Source organism: Maylandia zebra, linkage group LG11 (genome assembly GCF_041146795.1).
Source record: "Maylandia zebra isolate NMK-2024a linkage group LG11, Mzebra_GT3a, whole genome shotgun sequence".
Taxonomy (NCBI): Eukaryota; Metazoa; Chordata; class Actinopteri; order Cichliformes; family Cichlidae; genus Maylandia; species Maylandia zebra.
This window is the reverse complement of record NC_135177.1, coordinates 36,573,700-36,585,169: the sequence shown is the minus strand read 5'-3', so window position 1 is coordinate 36,585,169 and position 11,470 is coordinate 36,573,700. Positions and strand designations below refer to the sequence as shown.

The window sequence follows — 11,470 nt, the reverse complement described above, 5'->3', positions numbered from 1 at the left end:
TTAGTTGAGCTACTTTAATAAAACTATTTAATTTAACCTTTTTGCCTCCTTGACTCCTTTTTCTGACCCGGACACTTTTTGTTACTTCCCCCCCTCATCGCCTGGACCCTTTTACGGGAACGTAACAACATCACAAACCCACAGATACAAAGTGGCACAGACATGATTACAATCAAAGAAGGAGCACTTAGCCTCATGAATGCACTCATTTGACCTTTTACGTACAGTATGCTAAGATTTTGATTATCATCCTGCCTCTGTAACCTGTTGAGTTACATCATCCCTAAAAACTCCTGCTGTACAGAAGCGCCGAATAACTTGACAAAAACGTGAAGCAGGATAACAATAATGTGAACGCTTAAACATCATTCAGATTAATAACTATGTACACCTTTGTTTGTCACTATTCAAGTCTTTCACATTGCTGCGCTTTAAATGACTTACACAAATGCATTGAGGCATTTCAGAGGCAATGATTCAATGATTCAATGATTAAAATTTAAATTATGATAGTTTTGTATTGAAAGATGTATATTTTCCTTGTAAAGAAGTAAATATGGGTAATAAATAGCACTACCTAAATAGAAGATTGCACAGATTGTAATGAATAAATCAAATATTTTATTAAAGAGTTTCTGTGAAGGACCAAAGCTAATTAAAATTAGCTGCATGAAGTAATCATTAAAAAGTCACAGCAAATATTTTTATCAGTGTGCGTTTTTATTCAAACATTCTTTTATAACTAAATTTCTCATTTAGTTAAAAATCTAAAACACAAATATACGAGACTGAACCTGAGAAGAACTCAGCTTTCATAATAAGATGAAAGAAGACGTGACCATAGAAAGATGCACTAGTGACCTATCCGGTCGTTAAGTGATGACACGACGAATCCTACTTCCGGGCCTAAAGTAGTCTGCGTTTATGGCTTTTGTGTTGTTAACATGTTTAATGTTTTGTATTTTCTTCTATTTGATCTCAAAAAGCTCCTGAAACAGTCAGTGATCACTGTTGACCTCCCTCGGCTTTTATTACCGCTAATCATTTATTTAAGCTCAGTTTTTAAAACCTTAGGATGTAACTACAGCCCAGCCCATGCAGCAGTATATGAATGACTAACCTCGTATTGTGGATGGATTATCTCAGTTGTTCTCTGGCTGAAGTTTGGTCCTTTTACAGCATCCTGCCATGCGATTACATTTGTTCCTGACCACCGAGAACACTCACGTTAACTTTTATCGAGTGGAAAAAAAGTTAGCTTGTTTATATTATGCTAACATAGCTGTGTCGCTAGCGGTCACGTAGCACATCATTATATACCAGCTAGCCAAACTTCAGTAACCCTACAAACGTCACTGCTGTTTAGTTTTCTGTCTTCATTTATGTTGGAAGTGATAACAGAGCTGTACGTTTTAATTTGTTTCCAAAACCCCGCAGTCAGGACATGCTATATTGTATTTAGATAGAAGCTAGCGAGCTAACTCCCTGCTAACTTCTAACTCTGTTAAATGGCCGTTTTCATGGATGCCTGGATGTTAAACTCAATTGTTACACCTGGTAGAGCAGAACGCTGATCATTTTATTAAAGATGAAAGACTTTAGACAGTTTTTAACTCTCAGTAATGCCACAGTGATCGTTTGATATATGGACCTGCAGCGGAGTTTAGGCCCAGACACGGCTAGTGACGTCAGACTTAACGACCGGATAGAGGAACTGCAAACAATGACTCCATGAATCAAATGTTGTCAAAAAAGTTTTGTTGGTTTGTTTTTTTTGTCCGCAGATATTTTATTACAGTTTTAGCCAATAAGTGGACGATGTTGGTTTTTGTTCCATTTTCGGTCCTATGTCATTACAGCATAACGTGACATTATGTTGTAATGTAATTTTAACTAAAACGAATCATTGATGACCGTGTTATCGTCACCATGATCTTTGTCAATTCCACATCTGAAGGACAGCCAATCCCAGCAGGAACACGAGCTTCAGCTGACCAATCCCTGAGGCCTGAGAGAGTGAACGACACAGACACACATACATGCATGTTTATCTGGCACAAAAAAGGTGAAATGTTGTATGCTAGCAGCTTCTTTTGTGACTCATGATGCCATCATGTGAGATCTGGATTTGTTTTGCAAACACTGTCTTTGAAACTGTGGCTGTGTTAGAGTGACAGACAGTATGTGACGGAAAATACAGAAAAGCAGAATCAATAAATAAATATTTTCTTGTTTTAAGTTAAAACTATAAATCTGTCCTTTACTGACACGTCTAAAAAAAAACCCCAAAAAAACAGGATTTCTCACCTTGTTCCTGAAATTGGACTCATCCTCTAAAAGACAGGAGAAAGCACAGATACTGGCATCAGTACCAAAGTACCAATAATAGACAAAGTGTCTGTGCTGTGTTGGTGCGCTGCTGTTACCTTTAAAAGAAGTGTGGACAAGGTCAGTGCTGAATTCGATATAGTCATAGCTGTAGTCAAGGTCGGTCAAGTTGAAGTCGACAGGGTCGGTCAAGTTGAAGTCATTGTAATCCATCAAGTTGAAGTCAGTATAGTCGGTCCAGTTAAACTCTGTGAGGTCATAATGGTCCCAGTCTTCTTTTTCACTGTTTTCTGTGATAAAAATTCAGCAGAAACAAAATAAAAAGCACGTAAGCTGACAGAAGTTGGCTGACATACACATACACACCCTTTATAAAACAACCCAATTATAATTCATTCTGTATATGTAATAAATATTATTAAATATAGTATTACCCTGGATTAATATTTTATTTAATTAATATGAAGCTTTTTAACAGCTTTGGAAAATAAAGGTCATCTGAACAGTCTGAAGTCTGTGGATGTTTGGAGCTAATTGGTCAGAAAAAAAACAAGGCTGTCAGTTTTGCTTTCGGTTTGAAGGCGAGGCCGTGACCTGTGCGCCACATCAGGACATCCCATTAATAACCAGCGAAATCCGCGAAGCAGCCAACTTAATTTTTTTTCCAATTGTTATAGACGTTTTAAGACTGTAACCCCCCCAAACCACACACTTTATACACTTTTCTCAGACAGGCATGAACATTTACACACTTTTCTCTCTTGTTTAAACTCTCAAAGTTCAAACCTTCGTAGAAACAAATAAGTCCAGTGTTATAGAATCAAAGTCACCCGCAGGAGCCTCTGACGCTGCAAAACGTTTCATCGACATTGTTGTGTTTGGTGGAGAAAACTTACAAACATACAGTGCAGCACTTCAGAGTCACGCTGCCAGCGAGGGAAGATTTATGTAAATTTGACAAGCTGAACGCATTCTGTACTGCACAGGAGACACGGCACGATTATTTATAACGGTCCGCAGCCAATCAGGACGCAGAACACAATGCGGGGTTTAAAAAAAAAGAACAAAAAAAACAAAAACAAAAAAATAGCCTAAACATGGAAAGTTGCACGCGCACACACACAAAAAAAATCCGCGAGACCGCGTTACAGCGACGGATGACTGTGCAAACAATTTTTTTTAAAAATCTCCTATTCACAAAGACACATTTATAACATTAATTTATAATTTATAACATCTAAGCTTCTGGTTGCAGTTCACTCACCACAGCAGACTAACACGCTCAGAGTCAGCCAGAGACAGGCGGACAGTAACGGGTTCATCCTGGACGAGAGACACAAACTGGCAGAGAGAGAGCGTGGGAATGAGATCTGAGTCCTCTGACACTTTAAACAAAAACTTTATTTTCCCACGAAACTAGTTTACCTGTTATCAGCAAGCCCGGACTCGTTAGGTGAGCCAAACACTTTCTAGATGTGACAGTTACATCAAACATAAGGCTCGGGGGCCAGAATTGGACCCCAATCTGCCCCGCTGCTTATGTGAAAAAGGCATAAATTTAAGTGTTTTCATGAGTCGTACAGCTTTTACTAAAGATGAAAATCTACCCAACAGGCATTCATACTAGACTATTGTGAACAGACATACAAACAAGACATGCTGTGGAAGAGAGCCAATAAAAATGCTCCCAGAAGCAGCGTTGCACAAAGCTGCAGACGACAGAAGCAAAAACATCAGCAGCTGCAGGACATGATTCCAGCTGTTTGTCCAGTGAAAGCTCACTGATACTCTGAGGAGGTCATATTGTTTCACACATTTGTTGTCCCGACTATCTCCCTCATGGTCACTCAACTCACACCAACGTCTGTGTTTCTGCAGTCCACACCAGCAATTAACAGCAGATGAGGATAAAATGTATAAGAAAGGAATATAAGCAATGAATTAAATATTAATTAGAAAAAACTCTGCTTTAAAATCATTTTCTTTCTTTGCTTTTCTTTTTTCTTTCAGCCAAAGAGTGTTCATACCTGCATATACGCTTGCTGACTACCAGAGAAAGTAGCGTAAGTAGATGCACTGTCACTGTGCATAGAGGGTTTGGTGGTTTTCACACGTATCTTGACTTTAAGTGGAGAGAGGACATGTGGTTGCTAAACTGTTGCTATGTGCAAGACCAGCACGACCTGTGTACAAGAAACACAGAAGTCTGCATGTTTGTTCAGTTACCATAAGCAGTTAACAGCTCGTATTTCTGTGAATGCACAGATTTATTTCTCCTTCAGATTTTTGGTTCTCAGCCGGAAAAGGGTGGAGTGCCCACTCCGGGTCGGGGATGAGTTCCTGCCCCAAGTGGAGGAGTTCAAGTATCTCGGGGTCTTGTTCGCGACTGATGGGAGAAGGGAGCCGGAGATAAAGCGGATGAAGATGGATGGATGGATATTTAATTTTCCATTTAACTTAGTAAAACTTCACTCGGTTCTTGTGCTCACTGGAACTAAGCTGCTGTTACTCACCGTAAACTCGTCTGTGAGGGCTGAGCCGACTAGATTTGAATGTATTTATCTGATAGCAAAACTAAAAAACTGCAACATTTAATGAAGTGGAGATCTGTCACATGGGCAAAGAAAGATTCATTTTATTATTAGTGTTATAATTTTCTTTTAAATTTAAAGCTCGGGACTTTCTGTTTCTGATGTTACTGTCAAAACTAAAACGTTGTCTGACTTTCTGTGTTGGTTTATCTGCTCGTGAGTCAAAGTGACTCTTTAAAGTGTGTGAAAGATGACCTCATGAACAGGAAGGCGCGAGGGAACCGCCGGACTGCGCCTTTTGTTGTAACACTCTTACATCAAAGGTAAGATGTGCAGCTTCTTCGAACTTGTTGAAGTGTCTGCCACATGCTGCACAAACACTTGCTGTGAAGAAGAGATGTGCACGGTTTGTTGGCTCTGCCCCTGACTCCTGTGAAAAACCCTAACCTGCTCGCTATTTACAGCATCAGTCACAAGCCGGGACCGGGGGTCAGTGATGCTGTAGGACACGTTACACAGATTTGTCACTTTCACATATTTATATACTCTCAAAGTCTGCTGCGGATCTCAGTGAGGAGATCCACAGAGATTCAAAGAGTTTCCGATTAGAGCAAAAGACGGCCGATGACCCTCCCATCACCAAAGCAGACTGTTGTCTGTTGTCTGGTGTAAGGATCAACTACTCACTGCATTTTGTACTGTTGAAATTTGAGCTTATTACATATTAACCTTTTATGGGCACAAGCCGGAGTTCACTTAGAGCCAGCAAACCTGGATAAATGTGGAGGGCTGAGTCAGGAAGTGCATGAAATCAAGGATGCAGATAATCAAGGACCAGGTTGATCAGGCCCACGGTGCCGATGACGGCGTCCGGCGTTGTTGGCCAACAGGATATAAGTGGAAACGCTGCTACTGTTTGAAGAAAACACAGGATGAGCAGAGGGGAAAAACATTATGTACAGAGAGGATTCCCACTCTGCTCATCTGGATATGACTATTATTATCATTATTATATTATGTGCACATACTTACAGCTAATGAGGCTGTAGACAGCCTGTTTGTACTTCTTCATGTGCGTCTTAATAAACTTTAATAAGTGATAAATTCCACCGGCTCCCTTTCAGACTTAAAACATTTATTTACGCCATCACAAACGTGTGACACCAACCTCGTGTTTTGTATTTTATTTCAATAAAGAGAGAACATTTCAGAAGAATTGAACATCATTTATTGAGAAAGAAATTTATTTTAATGAATCTATTTGGTGACTGGACTCTGATGGCTGCTGGTGGCCCATCAGAGTCAGACGCTGGTGGTGGTGAAGGTGAACCCTGAGGCTTGGACGGAGCTCGAGTGACTCAGCGGGGTGGGGAGGAGGGAGGCGGGTTTTTAGAAAGGAGAGTCGGAGAGGGAGAATGAAGGAAGAGCACTGAAATTTAAACCGTGCAGAGCGGAGGCTGATTGGCTCAAAGGAGGCGAGCATAAAGATGATTGGACTACACTAATGATGCCAGTGTTGAGAGTGATACAGGATCTATTGCTTTAAAAAAAACTGCTTTTATTAAAATGAAACTTAAATTAAAAAAATGGGGAAGCTTGACTTCCTCTGGCCTCCGGGAGGAAACCCCGCTGCGGTTAATCGAGGTGCAGAGATGTGAAAGAAGAAGCTGAAAGTTGCAGATGCATAACAGGAAGTGAGTTCAGAAATCATCAAATGATAGCTCGTCCTTGGCTCCGCCCACCAATCAATTCCAGGCGTGAAGAATCACCAATCCCAGCAGGAGTACCAGGTTCAGCTGGCCAATCCCTGAGCCCTGAGAGAAGCCACATGGTTCACAGAAGCAAAAACAGCTACTTTGATATGTGATGTTTGACATGGATCCACATTTATGAACTTTATTATTTTTATCCAGACTAAAATTTAAACGTATCAGCTCTGAACCTTTAAAGCTGTGGAATTAACATAATCAACAATAAGTAATCAGTACTCACTATCAACATGTATTTTAATTAATATTTAAAATGTTAAAAGGAGCAACTTCTCTTAAAGTTTAATAATGTTGACTAACATTTACTTTAAGGATGATTTATGGATAATAAAGATTTTATTGCTTTTTGTGTCTCACTGAAAACAGAACACAGCCACATTAGACTTATTCTATGATGTCATCGAGAAAAGAGTAGAAAAAAATATCTGAAGCCCAAATTTTTGGCTCACTAGAATTTATTATTTGAACCCTCGACCAGGATAAACACAAAATGTCAGAAAACACTAATAAACAGAATACAGCATATATATAAATGTGAGTTAAATATTGTGAATTTGTCCTTTAACAATGCGTCTGAACATACATGGACATAAAACCTTTTTTTTAAAGCGCTCACCTTGTTTGGGATCATAAGCTGTACCTCTGAAAACACAAAGACACAGAAAAGCACAGATGCTGATGGTAGTGCCATCAAGTCTCAGTTACTAAACAGAGTTTGTGTGTTTGCGTGGGTCTCTGCTGTTACCGGGGAAGCTGGAGTAATCAAAGGTGTGGTCGTTGTAGTCGTAGTCTGTCGGCTGTGTGACTGTGTGATCGGTGGTCAGCTCTTCCGTCTCGTGTCCTGTGGAGGAAAATGAAGCGCAAACATCAACAACATGTGAGCAGCTGGGATTTAAAGGAGGCCGTTTTCCTCTTGCTAACAGCGGCTGTGCTAAACTTTAAAAGACTTTAAAACAATCCATTCAGCTTTCATGGAGATGTTTGAGCTGTTTAGGAATCACGAGCGTTTTCATGGTTTTTACCAAATGCTGTGCTTTTACTGCAGCTGACCACAGCGCGCTCCCATGTTGAAGAAAATCAACTCCTTTGCTTTGAGAAACTCTTCAGTGTCTTTGGATCGTTACGCGTTTGCACCATGAAGGTCTGTCCGATCCCTCGCTCCGTACACGTCACAGTTCATCTGCACGCGCCGGCTCTGGGCCGTATCTGCTTTGAGGGGAGTACTGTATTTCACAAATTGTTATCTTTGTTTGTATTCAGTATCATGTCCTAAATCTTGGCCACGCAAGCAAAGGTAGCAGAATTTTAATCGTACTTTTAAAGACATTTTAAAAAACTTTGACCTCATTTTGACCTTGAAGAAGAGGTCAGAGGTCCAAAGGGACACGATATACAGAATGTATAAATTTCCAACATGTCTGTATGTTGTCAATACAAACAGAAAAAGAAGCAAGTTTAAATAGCTCTATGTAATATATAATTATAAATATGAGAATATACATGATGTAATATTGAACCCCTGAGGAAATGTATATTTCCCTCAGTATTATTATTATTGTTTTGGCCTTGAAGAAGAGGTCAGAGGTCAAAGGTGACTAAATCTTTATATGGTACTTCCTACATGTTGATGATGCACCCACACTATTGGGCATTTTGTCAATTTTCCATACATAAAATCATAAAGTTGACCTTGAAGACTTTGTGAGCAGAGTTTGAATGGATCATCAACATAACAGCTATGGAACGCCAAGACTGACATAATGAATCAATGAAATACACCATTAAATAATTAATTAAAATGTGAAATAAAGAAATAAAATGTGAAATAAAGAAATAATTAATTAAAATGTGAAATAAATAAATAATTAATTAAAATGTGAAATAAAGAAATAAAATGTGAAATAAAGAAATAATTAATTAAAATGTGAAATAAATAAATAATTAATTAAAATGTGAAATAAATAAATAATTAATTAAAATGTGAAATAAAGAAATAATTAATTAAAATGTGAAATAAATAAATAATTAATTAAAATGTGAAATAAATAAATAATTAATTAAAATGTGAAATAAAGAAATAAAATGTGAAATAAAGAAATAATTAATTAAAATGTGAAATAAATAAATAATTAATTAAAATGTGAAATAAAGAAATAAAATGTGAAATAAAGAAATAATTAATTAAAATGTGAAATAAATAAATAATTAATTAAAATGTGAAATAAAGAAATAAAATGTGAAATAAAGAAATAATTAATTAAAATGTGAAATAAATAAATAATTAATTAAAATGTGAAATAAAGAAATAAAATGTGAAATAAAGAAATAATTAATTAAAATGTGAAATAAATAAATAATTAATTAAAATGTGAAATAAATAAATAATTAATTAAAATGTGAAATAAATAAATAATTAATTAAAATTGGAAATAATTAAATAAATATGCATGACACATTTAATTAATTATTTAATTATGTATTTAATGAATTCATCATGTCAGTCTTGGCGTTTCACAGACAACACACTAGAAGAATGACAAATGCATGCAAATGCTACCAAAACCAGAACCTCCCTGGTTGAAGTAATAAACACCAGTGACCCCGAGCCACTGGCAGCCCTGCAGTAATATTGTCTCCATCATATTAGAGAGCCCATGTGCTTCAGAGCTGTTTCTCCTTCTGATAGACGTCAACCTCGGTTTCATTTATTCTGTTATTTTGTTCTTTGTGCAGCTTTAGATGTTTTCTGGTGAAGTCTACTCCGGCCTTCTTGCTCAGGAGTACCATGAGGGTTTGACAGTGACATCCCACTGAGTCTTCTTCACTTGGTTAGATGCTGTAAAGTGTTTTTTCTTAAGCAGGGAAATAATTCTGAGGTCTGTTGTGAGACACAGGGCACACCATGGATGTGTATATGTTATATTTATCTTCAATAGAGGACTTTTACTATTCAAAATCTTATTCTTGCACAATTTTAACCCTGGTCAAGACCTTGGCTTATTTGTTGCTAACTTTACTGGAAGCCCAGCAGTTGCTTCATGCTCCAGGTTCATCTCCCCACTTCCTAAAACATTTCTGTGCCAGCTCACGACCAAAACACCCAACACAGCCTGCTGCGTGAATACAAGGATGCACAAGTTTCTGGGAATAATGTTTGTAGCTTTTGAGCTCGTGCCAACAAATAAAGAAGTGAAATTCAAAACATTTCCTCTCAGTGCTCTCCCTCATGGGGGAGTTAAGCTGCAGAGAAGCCAGAAAATGCTTGACAGTGAGTAACACCAGATGAAATCCACGATCTCGCTTGAGTGGATTGGATGGGTTGTTACCAACCAGTAGCGCCTTTAGAAATATATTTACTGAGCAAATAGAAGACGAGTTCAACACCGTCTTTACCTGCTGCATTACATATTCATGTGTATTGTTACAGTCTTATTCCATAATAGATCAAATTCATTTTCACCTTAAACTCTGACACAGAGCAGTTTGGGGCAGACGTTCTGCCAGGCTCCATCAGGTTGGATGGTGAGCATCTGTGCACATGTTCTGAGCAACATTCACAGGCCGGTCTGTGATGTGCTGTTCTTTCCAGATGCACTGTATAACTAGGCCAGATTATTTCACAGTGTCTGCATGTTATACCCACAGAGCTACAGTTTAGCCTCATTTCCTGTCTTCTTCACATCTAAAGGTAAACCCACGTCCACATCACACACCCACAATGCAATGCAAAGTGTCTGAGGCGTGACTGCAGTCATATCTGCAGCAACATTTTTGTTTTCAGGCAGACACATTATGCTGTCTTTAGTTTGTTCCTAGTTTTAAACCGACGCCTGCATTGTGCTTGTTTGTATCTATAATTTTATATTCCAATATATTTTAAGCACAAGTTACAGTGAACCTCAGATTTTATTCTAACAGATTTTTGTAAAACATGGAAAAACTTCAGTTTGTGGATATTACAGAAGCATTGGATCCTTTTCCTAACGAGCCTGCTACAATGACGTTGTTTTGTCTCCCAGCTTTCTGATGAAACAATAAAATCACAAACATGTGAACAGGATTATATTTTATGCTACTCGAGTATTTCCAGGACGATGTCCTAAACTAGTCTAAAACCCACAAACACAACATGACAAGTAAAGTAGCTGAGTCCTTTGAAATGACCGGGTTTCTAGAGAAAGACGTCAACAACCGTGAGTCTCGTGGTCGCTTCTGCTTTCAGTTCAAAGGCCAGTTTATAAAGAAGCAGTTTATAAAGACAAGTCATCGATTACAGTTTTGTTTAGTAATTTTTAGTCTATCAGACAAACAAAAAACTCAGTGACTCTTCAACCTGTAACTGAAAGAATGAAACACACAAAACTTTCATGGATCTCTCGATCAATATCAGACCTTTGAGTGCAAAAGTAGGTTTAGCCTGAATATTTATAACACAGATGTGTCAAAGGTCATAGGTCACTCACCACAACAGGACGACATGATCAGAGCAAGCCAGAGAGAGACGGAGAGCAACACATTCATCCTGGACGAGAGACACAAACTGACTGAGACAGACAGAGAGAGAGAGGGGGAGTGTCTAAATGGAAACTCTCCAAACTTCCCTAAACCTGCTGGTCTGGAAGTCCAGCAGTTCATCTAAACAAAAGGCACTTGGACTAAAACGGATATATGTCGTGTCCAAATTCATGGGCTGCATCCTCCCGAGGTCACATTTGTAGACCGATTACGTCACAGTGACGCGCCGAAGGCTGTCCAAATTCGTAGACTCCTCCGAATATAGCCGACAAATGCGTCCTCCTTTTCCCCGAATTTGAAGGATGGGTCGGGTGTGTCCTTCGTGGC

General features: G+C 38.4%; 1 protein-coding gene and 1 long non-coding RNA gene across 2 annotated transcripts; both read right to left on the bottom strand.

Annotated features, from left to right (window-relative positions):
- Positions 1–598: 598 nt before the first annotated feature.
- LOC143421159 (uncharacterized) lies at positions 599–3,697 on the bottom strand. The gene is made up of 4 exons (XM_076890313.1): positions 3,593–3,697; positions 2,427–2,618; positions 2,308–2,333; positions 599–2,008 (listed from the first exon to the last, which is right to left on the bottom strand). Exons 1-4 carry the CDS (start codon positions 3,648–3,650, stop codon positions 1,940–1,942), a joined length of 345 nt encoding a protein of 114 aa, XP_076746428.1. The 5' UTR covers positions 3,651–3,697; the 3' UTR covers positions 599–1,939.
- A 2,330-nt stretch (positions 3,698–6,027) lies between these two features.
- LOC143420978 (uncharacterized) lies at positions 6,028–11,240 on the bottom strand. The gene is made up of 4 exons (XR_013100716.1): positions 11,092–11,240; positions 7,374–7,469; positions 7,245–7,270; positions 6,028–6,673 (listed from the first exon to the last, which is right to left on the bottom strand). It is a non-coding gene; the product is annotated as an uncharacterized LOC143420978 (long non-coding RNA).
- Between the last annotated feature and the right edge of the window lie 230 nt (positions 11,241–11,470).